Source organism: Asterias rubens, chromosome 17, assembly GCF_902459465.1.
Source record: "Asterias rubens chromosome 17, eAstRub1.3, whole genome shotgun sequence".
NCBI lineage: Eukaryota > Metazoa > Echinodermata > Asteroidea > Forcipulatida > Asteriidae > Asterias > Asterias rubens.
Genome location: NC_047078.1, coordinates 1488582 through 1505078, shown reverse-complemented (window position 1 = coordinate 1505078; position 16497 = coordinate 1488582). Strand labels below are relative to the sequence as shown.

At 39.6% G+C, this 16497-nt stretch overlaps 1 protein-coding gene across 4 annotated transcripts in view; it reads left to right on the top strand.

Annotated features, from left to right (window-relative positions):
- Positions 1–469: 469 nt before the first annotated feature.
- LOC117301251 (putative ammonium transporter 2) overlaps positions 470–16497 on the top strand; it is a 31277-nt gene continuing 15249 nt past the window's right edge. Inside the window, exons 1-4 of one of the 4 annotated variants that reach the window (XM_033785121.1) lie at positions 470–1138; positions 9549–9705; positions 10658–10873; positions 11404–11924. In XM_033785121.1, the coding sequence (XP_033641012.1) occupies positions 10664–10873; positions 11404–11924 (731 nt within the window). In that variant the 5' untranslated portion in view covers positions 470–1138; positions 9549–9705; positions 10658–10663. Of the gene's footprint in view, positions 1139–2359; positions 2438–9481; positions 9706–10657; positions 10874–11403; positions 11925–16497 lie in introns of those variants that run through there. The other 3 variants (XM_033785120.1, XM_033785122.1, XM_033785123.1) reach the window with 3 other exon arrangements.

The window sequence follows — 16497 nt, the reverse complement described above, 5'->3', positions numbered from 1 at the left end:
CAGTTGAAGTCTTTCATTATTTGAGTAAGAAATTACCTCTTTCTTAAAAACTACGTTACTTCAGAGGGAGCCGTTTCTCACAATGTTTTTTTTTTTATTACCAACAGTTCTCCATAGCTCGTTAATACCAAGTCATTTTTTATGCTAACAATTATTTTGAGTAATTACCAATAGTGTCTGGAGTGCCTTTATATCAATTTGTCAAGGGATATTATTCAATTCAGCAGTTTGTTATAAATTTCTTGTCAGTTCACGTCATTATTTAGAAGTTCGTGACTGTCTGCAAAACACCCGTATTCATTTAAAAAGCCGTAGTGCGAAGAAGAGGCCGAGAGTTGAGCGGTCACTGCATGTAGACTCAGCCGCGCTCAGAAGCAATCAGACGGCAGGGTCCGCCCGGGCACGTACGAGTGAAATCCAATAAACCGTGCGTGGTGTTTACAAGTCCGTGTTGCGCGTACGTGTCTAGCGCGGCAAAGCCAATCTGCGCGGGAAGGAAAAACACAAAATAAATTGGAGTTTGGCTTGAGGAGAGTGGGAGCCTCTCCAGTGTATTTGCTCACGGAATCTAATAATAACCATGGGATGGTGAAAGCTGGATGCCTCATCCTCTGAGGGAATAGACAAAATGAATTGTCACTCTTTAAACAAGGATTCGAAGAGAAAGGGAAACAAATCGACCATTGACTTTTTTGTTCGTGCGGCGACGAACGCCCCAAAACTGCTGTATATCGAGTTAGTGTGGATGTTGGTTTCTTCTATGGTTTGACACGCCGCTGATGATGTTTCATTTATAGTAAACTCTCTACAGTTGGATGTTATTGCCATCCTTTCCTCAGTGTCATTCTCTTGCTATAGTTGTAGACTCAGTGTGGAATATGAGATTTGGAATACCGTTGGGACGTTGTAGTTGATATAAACTGTACTTTTTCTCAATGACGTTCAGAATACTGCCTTGACGTCTTGACTTTACGTATGGTCCGTACGGGTTGGGAAGTAAACATGTGACGCTAAGTTTACAATTCAAGAGACTCGTCGATGTAGTGGACACTAGTCTTAGGCCTACAAGTTTGTTCTGTACAAAGTGATTTTTTAACCGATTGTTGGAGTACATGAAAGGATTCAGCGTAAACATTGAGTAAGTACAAGTGTGTTCTAATTATTGTCTAAACATTTTAAATCACTGGGCACTATTGGTAATTGTCAAAGACCAGTCTTCTCAATTGGTGTATCTCAACATATGCATAAAAATAACAAACCTGTGAAAATTTGAGCTCAATATTGGTCGTCGAAGTTGCGAGATTATAATGAAAGAAAAAACACCCTGGTCACACGAAGCTGTGTGCTTTCAAATGCTTTCGAGACCTCAAATTCTAAGGTCTCGAAATCAAATACGTGAACTTCCTTGAAAAGTACGTAGCTTCAGAGGGATCCGTTTCTCACAATGGTTTATACTATCAATCAGCAGCTGCCCCTTACATAGTTACCAAGTAAGGTTTTATGCATACAGTTATTTTGAGTAATTACCAATAGTGTCCACTGCCTTTAACTCATGTTTGATCCTCGCCTAATGCAGCAAGTGCCAGTCATGAAACTTTGGGATACCGTTTCCGTGCACAGCAAAAACGGTTTACCGTAGATTTGAGAACCATTTGCCCCATGTTCTTATTTTGATTGCGGCAATTAAAATACGCAATGATTTCAAGTCATGTCAGGTAACGTTTCCCCTTTACTCTGAGAGTATTATTTTTAGAGTAAGATACTTTTGTTGGTGAATTTGTACTGCTATAAATAATTAATGTTAGTCAGTATTAAATAATGTTTTCCCTCGAGAATTACTCGCAGTGGTCATTCATCATTTCTATTAATATTTAAATCTAAAAAAATCCAAAGATAATTTTCAAAGGCATCGATCCATGATGGTTCTAACCTTAATCAACTCAATTACTGCCAGTGAAAATGCCGGCCTCCATTAGGTAAATTGCCATTACAAGGGCGAATGTACTTGAACATTATATATCTCGCTTATTCGTGTTGATGCTGTTGCGTCAAAGTTCTGTTCTTGTTGCCGTGGTAGTATTTTTGTTGTTAATCGTTGTTGCTAATTGCTGCGTCAGTTTCTGTGGTATTGTTGTTGATGATGATAATTTTTGTTGTCGTTCTTGTGTTTGTTGTTGACGGTTAGGGATTAGGGTGGTTCCTATGCTAATTGGAATGGTTCTTATGTGATGTTTTTGTTGTTGGTCATGGAACTTTGCCCATATCATGTTGTTTTATTTCAGATTGACTGAAATTGCGAATGTATGACAATGTTTGCTGTATACGACAAACATAGTTACCTGTTTATGTTTGTTTTTAATTGTGTTATCATTCGAGAAAGACTCTGCTAGGGTCGAAGCGTCAGGCCATCTTTGCATTTTGTCGGTCCTTTTGGTTGGTAAGTTGTTTGCAACAGCTAATTCTGTTTTCTCACAAATTATGCTGTATGACAAAATTATGCTGTAACAAAGTTCGCTGTCGCTCTTTCCCATTGTGGTTTTCGTAACTCATTTACTTACAAACTATTATGCATTCATCAAAAATGAGACACACACTTCAGATCTTCGAGCAGACTGGACCAACTCTGAGTCACGACACATACAGGCCGCACTTTAGCTATACAATAATAAATTAACTCACACGCTGGCTCAACCACCAAAACAACAAATACCAGGGCCCCTTTAATTTAGTAAAATAATGTTTCCAGTTTTGAAATCTTGATGTCGTTCACCCAACGGGTGTCACAAAACGGAGCGATACTTTCATATAGAAAACCATGCAGAAACTTTAAATCACAACTTCTACACAAATCAGCACACTACTTTCCAACAAACATGGAGATAACATTATTTCCTTTCGTTTAACATTTCATATCAAAAATTAACTTGAACATCTGCACAACCCGCATAATTATAGGCTACATCTACTCCCGGCAGTGTATGACGTATACTATGAGCAGTTTACGTAAACAATATGTCACGATTCAGTGTTAACACAGATCTTCCTACTTACAGAAACAAAATTGCACGTTCTATAAAATAAGGATAACCCTCTTTTTACAGAGTCAATATTGAGCACAGATCTTTCTGGTTTCAGAGAAAAATAATAAATGTCCCTATAACTCTAAGTACACCCCTTTACAAACACGAGTTATCGTTTAACACACGTCTTCCCTTTTTCCAGAAAGATAATTTAGTAGACCTACCCCCCCCCCCCACGTTACTATACTCGTTCCACTATGTCTACCTCCATGGTTTTACCGCAATCCACCGAGCATTCTCTGCCCCCCACCCCCCCCCCCCAAGTCCACATCAACAATTCCTTTCTAAAGAAGACGCTCCCTTATTGCTCGAATTGAATGCAATCTGGAATTCTGAATGGATGGGAATTCACAGCAGACGATACGCAGCCACATCTATCAATGCTGATCTTTCACGTTGATTGTTTCCCCTTGCCATTGTACTAACGGGGTCCACGTGGACGCTTAATTTCCCCCACGTAATTGACGCTCGCCATTTTGTTGTGTCGAGAACCGGGAGTGAATAATAAAGGCACTGGACACTATATTGGTAATTACTCAAAATGGTATCAAGAAATGGAAACTGCTCCCTCTGAAGTAACGTGTTTTTTAAGGAAGAGGTAATTTCTCACTTAAAATTATTAAAAGACGAATTCAGGCCTGAAGCCTTTAAATGCATTTGAAAGCACCCAAATTTTTGGAACAAGGGGTGTTTTTTGTTCAACATTTTTCTCTTGCAACTTTGATGACCAATTGAGTCCAAATTCTCACAATTTGATATAAGCTAAGTGAGAAGACTGGTCTTTGACAATTACCAAACTAACATATGTCTTTTAAGCATGTTATTATGCACGAACATCTTTGTAAAAAAGGCGGTTTTTCTTTAATTTTTCCCCTTGTAACTTCGATGACCAATTTTGGTTCAAAATATTAGGTTTGTTATTATATATGCATATATTGGAATAAACCAAGTAAAAATACTGTTCTTTGGCAATTACCAAACGTGCCCAGCACCTTTAACTGCCGGAGAGTCCAATTGGAAGATGGAATCATTTTCCAGCGTTGTAAATACGTATAGGGCAGACAACGTAAGTGAGAAGTGATTAATGGCGTGTCGGGCTGTAGAGAGAAATGAGCCATGCTGCGTAAATGGAATAACTAGGCTTTTTTTCGAAGAGAGGGTAACATAGGATGCTCGTTGCCCGTGGCAACATAACAAACAGTAAACTAATATTCCATTTAAAAAACACCTAGCAGCCGGCAGGGATTATCGGCACTGCATAATAATGTGATTACTTCACTAATTAATTTGTACAATAAGCAACAAACATATTGAATAAAAAATAAACAGGTCTTAATGTTAATTGCCAATTATTAGTCTGCTGAGATGGACTGCTTTTCTCTCATCAAAACAGGGATATGGGGAAGGGGGTGGCTGAATCGTAAGCCAATTACAAAATGCTAACTACTTTAAGTCATGCGTGATGTAAATGACGTATTACCAATAGTCAACTCAATTAAATTAAATTCAAATCAACAATGGTTTATTAAAAACATCAAACATGAATGTCAGTTTTTAACACGTAATACACAATATCATTGGAAGCCTATACAATCATTTGAGTCTATAAAACAGCCAGTTTAAAATTAATGTCTTATTTTTTTTTTTAAGTTAATGTATTAATGCTAACTGCTGATGAGTCATGCAAACTCAACGATTGGTTTATGGCAGTTGTAAAGAACTGAATTACACAATGTTAACATCTAGTTTTCAAATGAAATTAAGATCTTAATTTACAGGTCAGATTGACAAAAAAAGTTGTGCTAAAAGGAAAACGTCCTTCGATTTATAGCGACAGGGATGCTAAGCGGGATATGCTATCTGAATTGTACTGTCATTGATGCGGGTAAATAGTGCCATGAAGAGCAAGTGGTAATTATATTGCTAGGTTACGGATGAATGGCGGGAAAATTGATAAATGCGGTTGCTATGTGTAGTCCATTTATGCGCATGCGTTCAAGAACGACTATTTTATTTATCATCATCTTTCACCATCGTTTTGGCCGTGTTCATCCAGTGCAAGATGTAGCCCTCCTCATGTAAACGCCGTTCATTTCTATTTCTTGCAGCTTTGGTCCATGTTGTTCCTCCATAATACCCTGATGTTATCTCTCCGTCTTCTTCTCTGTCTACCTCTTTTCATTTTCGAGTGTAAGATGTAGCCCTCCTCAATTAAACGTCATTCGTTACTATTTCTTGCAGGTTTGGTCCATGCTGTTCCTGCATATACCCTGATGTCGTCTCTCCATCTTCTTCAATCTCTTTCTACCTCTTTTCCTTTTCCCTGTCCTTGGTTGTCAATCCATTATTCTTGTTGTCCATCTGTTGTCAATTCTTCATTGTCCAGCCCATCTCCATTTAGCTTGTTTTATTGTCCTTATGATGCCTTCTACTCAAGTTTTTCTCTCGTATTTCTGTGCTTTTAATCCCGTCTCTAAAATGAGACAATTTGATTTGTAGTACTAAACTGAAAGGTATATGTTTTGGGAAAGAGTGCATCTCAGCCCTTCCACAAGGACAAAACAACACAATTTGGTTTCTTATCAGATAAATTCTGGGTTAATTGAGGCTTTGTTTTCTTCTTCAACTACTTGTTAAATCATGCACGATGGAATGATGACGTCATGGCCATAGTCAATTCACCGGCATGTGAATATCAGACTCGGCCTCTGTTTGCACTTTCATCTCGGGTTATCTCTGTACTTTTGCTTTTCTCGAAATGAAATATCTCGAGTTGGGCTGTTTTGCCATGGAAGGGCTAGACTTGATTCAAGTCCCATTCTCGTGAGAGGTGGGTCCCTAAGCATCACGCCAACTTACTCTGAAACAACCCGTAGCATACAGTACAATGCGCCGTCAAAGTGTGGCCCCGAGAATGCGGACAGGTTTTGGAATGCAGAGCATCACAAAACAGTAGTTTCCTAGCGGGATTGCACAGGATTTGGGACTTGAGTCACGTCTATGGAAGGGCCGCCGCCGAGCTATAAACACATCATCTGAATACTGCAAGTACACTTAAATTATGACTAATGTCGGAAAGTACAATGGCGAAAGGTCAGGTCGTGTATGAGCTAGCGGCTACCTACGGCTACGGCTATAGACTTCCACGTCATCATGCGTTGAAGTATAGGACGTCGTATAGCAACACCCTTAGCAACATCCGTAGCCGATCAGGCCGTAGCTGCCAATTCGGATACGGCTTTACCCACCCATGAGTCTATGGTTATATTATATACTTCGGGATAGGGAAGGCCCAAGTTATCGTTGCTATTTGTCAGGTACTTCAAGCATGACGTTAAGTAATTTCAGTGCCCATATTACGGATTCCAACTTCGTCAAAGAAACTCGTCGTTAGGGTAAAAGTACATGTTGACGCGTGTATTCTGATTTCGTGTTTCGTAGCATTTTTGGCATGGCTCACATTGTCTTGTAAAACTAGCTGTAAACTAGCTGTAAACACAACGATTCAGCTGGCCATGTTAGTTATGTAAAGTGGCCAACTTACTCCAATGAGTGCTCACACATCTTCGTTTACAGATGTTAAAAACATTTTTAAAATGCGTCTATTTGTTTGTGAGTGGTGAATAACATCATTTTACCATTTAAGTTGCGATCGTTATTATACCTTTACTACGTCTTTTTCTTTCCTCCATGATTGTCATAAAGTTACTGACAAAGTGGGTAATTTCTTGTAAAATTACACACAAGGGTATTTCAGCTTTGGAGCTGGTAGCGAAAGCTTTGGGCGTACAGTAATGTGACGCCAAAAGGCTTTTGGCAGAAAATTAAAATGTCCTCACACGCTGCTAAAGGTGACCGTTAATAGCTAGTACCATGCATGCCATCAAAATGATCTCAGCAAAAAAAAATATCTGAATTTTACTACATGACAGCAAACAGTCGGGGCAAAATTAAATTAAAGCTAGTAGTAGCTATAAATGACAGTTCTTTTCAAGACTGAGAAGTCTCCTGAATTCCGAAAATGGCTCCGCATTAGAATAGCAGGACAAGTTCTCAAAATGCATAGTCTACCTAAGTATATATACACACATGGTGTTCCCCGAACAACATATTTATTGATACCTCACCATGCAATGCCTCATAAATTAAAGATTTTACTCTGTTTCACCCCGTAACAAAGCTATAACAAACCAACACTTCTGCGTGCTCTTATCCAGTGATGAAAATTGATAATTATTTATACAAAATGCTATTTGGCACAATTAAGAATCTGACTCTCTATATTATTGCGTTTTGACAAAGACCTCCGAGGCGAATTCAACGCAAGGCGTGAATGAAGCAGAATCGCCCCGGGCTTGTAAGTCAAAAGGCAGGGGAGAGCTAGGCCACCAGGCCTTCGGTGTTTCGTTGGCAATTATGACATGATGTGGAAATACAATATTTTAGGCTGCCTTTCTCGTACCACTTATCAGTCACTGAATATCCGCTGTCCTGTCAGGTACCGCCTCCGGGGGTGTGCAATTCGTATTGCCAGCCAAATGTCAAATCTTCCTCAAGTAAAAGATCTACCCCCACCCCCGCAATTTTGTTTTTTCTGTACATCAAAAGTGCCATCCTGAAGAAGAAAAAATTGTCATTGAAAAGCACAACGACAGACAAACAAATTGCCTCCGGGGGGGGGGGGGGGGGGGGTTGGCTCAGTCCCCCGCCAAAAATGTCAAATTAGCCACTATAAAAAAAATTATGTAACTTGTGTTTGAATGAACAGAATTTCTGCTCACTGGCAGGCGAGGTTGTCATAGCTCACTTTTTGTGCCAGTTCAAATAATGTTCAGTGTTTAGGAAATAAATTATATATTAAGGTTTGCGGTCAATTTTCTTTTTTTAAATGTGTGTGTATCTACTGGCCAGGATGTTATTTCACTGTTTTGTATGCTCGTCTTAAAAAAACATTCATGAAGCACATATTTTGTTGGTGTTTTTTTTGTCATCTCCGGGTCTGTTTACACAGGGCTACATGTATGATTTCACTTTTCCCCTTAGTGGATTTTTGTTAATAAAATTGGTATACCACAAAATTGGTACCTTTCCATACAATGCCTCAAATCACATTATAGAACCATAATCTGTTCCACATCTCAAGAAAGCAAGAGTGTATGAGTGAGAAGAAGCAAGATATGACGGTAAAGCCTTATGACCCAATTAAACGGCCCTGGGAATTAATTAGACCCACGTTTCTAATCTTGCTGGTCAATTTACACCCGTACCAACTCAGCTCTTACGTGACCCCACAGTGACGTCATGATGACCTATGACCTGATGCGGGTACCCGTTTCGGCAAAGAGATGATGTAACAAGAATATATTTATGTTTGACTTGATATAAACCTTTATGGATAACTTTACTGATCAAGTGGAATGATTGAGGACTTGCGTCTAAAAATTGTTGAATATTATATTCAACATCCATGGTTTTTGTGTACATTAGTCAGAGCGAAGGTTTATCTGTGACAGCTACAAACAGGTAAGATCAGGAACATTTTAGTTTGGAAACAAAATGAACCTTTTTTAAAATGATATTTTCCTAAAAGTGTTACGGAGCAGAAGGTAACTGAATGGAAGTTGAAAGCCTTTTTGTCTTCATTCCCCTCACATTCAATCCGTTAAAGGCACTGGAGATTCTCTGTATATGGCCCCAAAATGTGGAATAAGCTTCCTACACAGATCAGAAATGCCAGCTCACTCACCTCATTCAAGACACTCCTTAAAGCTCACCTGTTCCAGCAGGCTTACTAACCATTCAACTGTGCCTCAGCGCCTTAGAACAAACTTATTGATTTTGGCACTCTACAAATGACCTTTGATTGATTGATTGGAGACACTATTGGTAATTAATAACTGTTTGCATAAAACCCTACTTCGGTATACTAGCAATGGAGAACTGTTGATTAGGATCAGGCATTAAGAAAAACTGCTTCCTCTGAAGTAATTTAGATTTTGAAAAAGAGGTTATTTCTCTCACTCAGGACTTCAGCTGAAGCCTTTTATTGTGCATCTGATCTAAAGCACACAAAGTAATGCAACAAGGGTGACATTTGTTTCATTATTCTCTTGCAAAAATACCAATGAGCCCACATTTTCACAGATTTTTATTTTATGCATATGTTGGGATACACCAAGTGAGGAGACTCGTCTTTGACAATTATAACCAAACGTGTCCAGTGCCTTAAATAAAATAATCACAAACAACTTCTTGTTCTCTCTATTTAGTTAGCGCCGCGAGGTTTTTCTCACTTCAGCTTCTATCGTAAACAGCAAAGGATTGAAAACCTATTCGAGCCGACAGGGAATTCAAGCAACACGTGGAACAAAATGTCAATGACTTGTTTTTCTCTTCTACAGAGAGATATTCACCCGAAGGCGAACAAGTGAAGTAAAAAAAAAAAAAAACATTTCTTACATGCACCAGGTGGTTTTCTGTTGCAAGAAAGGACTGAAGAAGGTCTGTGACGTGTAGGCCTGACATGTATCAAGCTGTTGGCTGGCACACGGCTCGAGAAGCTACTTAAGTACATTTTCGACTTTCACCTCAGTCTTCCAGACGCTGGATCGGCTCTTAATTCAAGGTTTATATTAAATTCCTTTTAGTCACACTCATTTTGATATTGATAAAAAGATTTGTTTCTGATTGGCTTTCTAAGATAGCATGATTGGCTTTCTGAGATGTCATGATCTGCCCAAAGCTCATCAATGTAAGATTGCATCATGACAGACCTTACATTTTTATGGAGATTGCGCAGACCGATTTCTGTATCTTTTGATATAAAGAAAGGGGTTTTTTCTTGGAATTGTATTTGGCTAGTGTCTGTTTTTTTTAATGCTTTTAATGTGTCAATGTTTTTACTGTATGCGAGCATCTGAATATTACCCTTTTTGGGGTCTAATAAAGATTATTGTATTGTATTGTATTGCCTTCAATTTTAAATATGTTGTTGTGGAAGTTATATGACACAAAGGCCTGCCACAAATGCGATGTAGTGCACAGAGTCAATATCTTAAATTTGCAAACAAAATGTGTATTTTTATCTCAAAAATATTTCTATATCCATTAATTGGTCCCTTGATGATTTAAAGAACGACCTTTCATCAAAATGTTAACTTGTAGATTGTGTCTTAAGCAAGACAATACCATTGCTTCATTCTTCTGATGGGACGTAAAGCTGTCGGTCCCATGTGTTGTGTAACGCATGTAAACGAACCAAGTGCACTTATTGAAGAGAGAAGGGGTTCGCCCCGGTGTTCCTGGCTGCGGCTGCTGAATGCGCCATATAGCACCTTATAAACACTTAAAGTGTTACATATATTGGGTCTCAGAACTTCAAAACCCATCTTTCTGTACTAAGCGCCTTACGTACCTTGTTGGTAGATACGTGCGCTGCATAAGACTTCGATTTAAGGTCCTGACCTCCGACACAATCTAGCAATGTTTGATAAGGTTTCACTAAGGACCTTTGACAAAAAACATTTCCTTGAAATATTTGTAATAGTTATATCATCACATCATGCTCTTTACCGCAGCCGAAGATGGAACCAATACCAACGATCGACACAACCCTCCTTCAACCCCTCCCACCTTATCTTCAGAATTCTTCGAACTGGACTGTGCTGGAGGAGCACCATCCACCTACCAAATGGGATGACGCGACATGGATTCTAACTAGTGCTTTTATCATCTTCACAATGCAGTCTGGTTTCGGACTCCTTGAATCTGGTAGCGTCTCGCAGAAGAACGAGGTAGGGTTAATATGCGTCCTTGATATCCTAGACTGGACCGTTCCACATGTAAAGAGGGGTCAGTTTCAGGGTTGTTGGTTTTTAACGGGATGAGAGAACTTTTTACCGTATCCAGCGTACACAATCTGCCACATGGCTTTATGTGAGTGTCAACACAGTCCACACACATGATCACATCCAACCCTAAGTGGAACCATTCAAGTCACCTTTTTACTGGTACCACAGGCGGTGCCATAGACTTTTATCATGGTGCGGCCATCTTGGTTTTGTCTCCCATCAGATCAGTGTTATTAAACCGAGGCTGGATGGAAAAATAGTCTGGTTCCTTTTTGTTCAAAGAATAGTAGCATCTGACCGTTACTTTTAATGGATAAACGGAACTTGACCATGATAGTGATGGCATTTGATAAAGTGTATTAACGTCTGGCAAACAGACTCGTTTTTTTTAAGGGGTGGGATTTCTGAAGGCGCTGCCCGAGATTGTGATGTCATGGGTCTAGACTTCTCACTTTGTTTTCTTCTCAAAACAGGTTAACATAATGGTGAAGAATGCAATAGACGTGTTATTCGGGGGGGTCTCCTACTGGATGTTCGGCTACGGTCTTAGCTTCGGTATGGACGTAGCGGGAGGTTCGAATTACTTCGTGGGCGTGGGTGATTTCTTCGTCGACGCCAGTAACACAACCTCCGATGAAGTCGGTAACCTCTTCGCGCATTTCTTTTTCCACGCTTCCTTCGCGACCACCGCTACAACAATCGTGAGTGGAGCGATGGCAGAACGAACCAAACTCGAGATATACATCATCTTCTCATTTCTGAACACCGTGGTTTATTGCATCCCCGCCCACTGGATGTGGGGGGACAATGGGTGGCTGAAGATCATGGGCGTGGTCGACATTGCTGGGGCGGGGTCGGTGCATATGGTGGGCGGGGTCACTGGACTTGTTGCTACGTTACTTTTGAAGCCGAGAACGGGTCGTTTTATAGATGGAGCAGAAGCCCCACCCATGGGGTCGGCTACCAACGCCATATTTGGATTGTTCATGTTATGGTAAGTATATATATTCCCACTGTTATAAATTCACCTTACATTTTACCGAAGGTCACAGATTTGCGAGAGAGTCGTATCCTATCATAGCGAAAGACATCGAACGACTTGACCACAAGTCTAGGCTTACTGCAGTAAAGCTGTAACACCCAGTCTCCTCTCTGTGTAATTGCGTTGTGCCCTTTATTAAAGACAGACACTCAAAATAATTGTTAGCATAAAAACTTACTTGGTAAAGAGCAATGGATATAGCTGTTGTGTGAAAGCATTGTGAGAAACGGCTCCTTTTGAAGTAACGTAGTTTTTCAGAAAGAGGTGTATTTTCTCACTCAAATAAGAAAATACTTTTTTTAATGGGTTTCTGAAAGCACACAAAATAACGCAACAATGGTGTTTTCTTTCATTATTCTCTTGCAAATTCGAAGACTAATTGAGCAAAAAACTTCACAGGTCTGTGGTTGAAAGCATATTATGTTGGGATACAGCAAGTGAGAATACTGGCCTTTAACAATATTACAAAACGGTTCCAGCGCCTTTAAACAAACAAATAATGCTTGTGCTTCCATCCTTGGAGTGCATCGATGTGTATCATCAATTATTCCTCAGTACGCTTCCATTCCCTTGGACACAATTATCTCTTAATTTACTCCCCGTAAATTGCTGTCTTCCTTTCCCTGCATGTTTGTCGTATCCCCTGACCCTCATTAATTATGAGGTGATTGTCTCTAGGGAGGGAGAAGGGGAGGTGGAGCCAGAACGGAACATGTATCCGCTTAGTAAATTGGCCTCCAGAGCCAAAGTAATAGAATAAAAACACCACTCTCTTTCACCAGGTCAGCCATTTTGTCTTATTCGCTTTGTATTGCAAACTTGTATCGTATCCCATTATGAGGTGATTCCAGGGAGGAAGGAGGGCGGGGGGGGGGGGAGCAGAACAGAAAATAAATCCGTTTATAAAATTGTCCGATCGGGAGCCTGAGTAATATAATAAAAACACCACTCTCTTTGACCAGTATAGGTCAGCCATTTTGTCTTATTCCATACACATAATGAATTTGTATGGCACATCTAGCTATAAAGTTTAGTTTTGATAGTCAGTTATGTTTTAAAAGACGCATCTTGCTTTATCATTTTAAGCTGTTTTAAGGCCAAGACATTTGTAGTTGCTCAAAATAAGTGCTATCAAAAATCGTACTTTTTTCATGGTAACAAGCAATGGAGAGCTGTTGAAAGTATAAAACAATGTGAGAAACGGCTCTCTCTGAAGTAACGTAGTTTTCGAGAAAGAAGTAATTATTTATCACTCAAATAATAAAAGACGTCAGGCATAAAGCCTTTTAATAAGGCATCGTAAAAGCACACAAATTTGTGCAACAATTTTCTTTCAATATTCTTTTGCAACTTTGATGACTTGTTGAGTCTAAATTTCCACAGTTTTTTTTATTACACCAAGTGAGAATACTGCATGTCTTTGACATCTACCAAACGTGTCCAGTGCCTTTAAACATTGATTACTGTTTAACTACAAAACTGGGTCATTCTTTTCAATGCATGAATAGCGAGTAATCTTTGCTACAGAATTGAAGAGTTTACATAATAATTGGAAATTGTACCATAATGCAAGTAAGGGAAGTCACACCATTAAACATTTTGCTTGTTTTGGGTCAGTCTTACATTAAACAATATACAATGGCAGGCATTTATCATTAGGCAGAACGTATTTTCGGTCGTGCGCTACGTGCACAAGTCGCTTTTATATTCCAGGCGTTTTCAGTGTTAAACGACCATAGATAAATCAGAAGTATTGTCCACACCAGTCGGTAATGTTGACTTATATGCACCTAAAGAAAAATACACCCCACTGATTCAGTCCTTCCCTTCTACACAATCGGCCCTTTTCCCAACCCTTTTCCCTTGAGCAATCTTTTTCCTCCACTTGTCCCCTCCCAAATCCATATGTTTCCACTGCTTACCCCTATCTCATATCCCTTACAGCCTCTTCATCTTTTTCTACACCTTCGCTCCCCTCCTAACCCCTTCCCCTCTGTCTTCTACTCCTGCATGCCTCCACCTTTTCTTTCTGCTCATCCACTTTCCTTTCGACATCCCTTCCCCTACACCTTTATTCCTATCCATCCTTCCTCACCAATTCTTCTTTTCCACCCATATTCTCAAACCTCCTCACCTCCCCTCTCCTCCCAACCCTCCCTATATACCCCTCCCATATATACCACACCCCTCCCCCACACACTCATCTCCCCCATTTCCTAATAATAATAATAATAACCCGTTTTTATATAGCGCTTTTCACACCCGGAGGGCGTCCCAAAGCGCTTCACATTATTACCCCTGGTCAATGGGCCTTAATTCACTCCTTAAACCATCTCAACTCCCTGGTGGGGAGTATGCAGCCTGTGCAACATTAATATGCGCTACTCGGCTAAATCAATCACAAGAACCATCTCTGCCCTCACAGGTACCCATATACCCCTGGGTGGAGAGAAGCAATTATAGTTAAGTGTCTTGCTCAGGGACACAAGTGTCATGACCGGGATTCGAACCCACACTCTGCTGAACAGAAGCATCAGAGCTTGAATTCGGTGGTCGTATCCGCTCGGCCACGACACCCCTGACCCTTCCCTATTCATACCATTCCTTCCCCACCCATCCTTCTTTTACACCCATCCTTATTCTCAACGCCCGTCTCCTCCCAACACAACCCTCCCCTGACCCCACCCCTCCCCACACACTCATCTCTCCCATTCCTACCCATCCCTCCCCCTGTGAACCTCTCCCCTCATTCACCACTCGAGACTCATAATGACCCACGCTATAATACTTGATGCATCATGCGCGATGATTATTTAGTGTAATAATTGGAGGAGCAATTTACAGTGACCAATATTATAGGACATTGGGTGTAGTAGTATTGCACAGGCATTTCTGTAGCAAAATAAATATTTGACTGTAAGTATAATTTTTGTAACACGTGAGGCACTTCAATTTTTGTTTGGTTTAATATTTGAGGAGCCATTTGTAGTAACCAGTATGCATATAGGACATTGGAGTTGTTTCGATAGCAAACATCTGACTGTAAAATGTAAAGTTCCTGCCCCTTCCTATCCCATCCCTTCCCCGCCCTATCTCCCAGAACCCCTCGTCCACTACCCTAGATATCTATAAAATGACCCACGCTATACCCTGATGCTTTTAGTACATAATCGATGGACACAATTGCTTCAGCCAGATAGAGGACCAAGATACAGATAAATAACAGTGCTACATAAAGCCACTCACTCATGCGACTCTTTGCCTCTCCCGCTCAATTTCCAACATCGCTGAATATTCTTTACAGTTTCTCGTCCTTTTTGTCAGTTTCTATGGCGACCGATATGAGTTCAACCGCGAAGCCATGGTCGAAGGAAATACAAAACCGAGACGCCAAGGCTATTATGTGACCGCTTTTGAAAATTCGTCATGAATTTTGAATACATTCAAAATTTGGTTTAATATTGGAGGAGCCATTTATATCGTAACCGATTTATAGAACATTCGGGTGTAGTTGTATTATTCACCACGATGGTAATAAAAACAGAGGAAGTAGGATATAAATCAGAGGTCGTAGCATATATGTTTTATCCCCCTAGTAGTTCGAGCTTCCGATTTGTGGATTAGCGCGTACTGGAAGATAAGGATATAATATACCATCGATACCATCGATAGCAAAATGTATAATATCTGACTGCGTTTTATGCACCACGAAAACGAAAACCACATATTATTTGCTTTAATATTGAAGGAGCCATTTATAGTCACATAATATAATAAGACGTTGGAGTAGTATTGGCATGTGTATTTCGGTAGCAAAACTAATATCTGACAGCGACTATATGCACTTTGATTTATTGGTTTAATACTGGATGAGTCATTTTATAGTAACAAAAAATGGACATTGGAATAGCAAAAGTATTGAATGAGTATTTCGGCAGCAAAACTATATTATCTGGCTGTGAATAATATCACAATTATTTTATGCAGCATAATGGTATATTCATGTATGTTACTTGCTATGAATCAAAATAAGATTACCAGCGTTATGTTTTGTCTCAAACTTGTACTATAGAAATACTGGTACTATAGAAATACTGGTATTATAGAAATACCTGTACTATAGAAATACTGGTACTATAGAAATACTGGTACTATAGTGGTCCTGAAAGAATAGTATAACATCGCGCAATAGATATCTTTGCACATATCATCGTAAGCATTAGTTTGCGATAATAATAATTGCGACATCGCAAATATCTTTGTACAAAATACGCGACAAAGTTACGACATCGCGAATTGTAACAGAAGTATAATCTCTTTTCTTTGTTATGATTATAAATTTATTTTAAAATAAGAACAATTTTGTTTAATGTTCTTTTATCAGGCAATTCAAAACAAGCCATCCGGCTTTTATAAATGCCCCCATATAAGTATCCTCCGTTACATTATATTCGTTTCATTTCATTTTCATTAGTTAATTTGTTGACATGTTTTTGACTGTCTTTGACTTTAAAGGAACGTTACT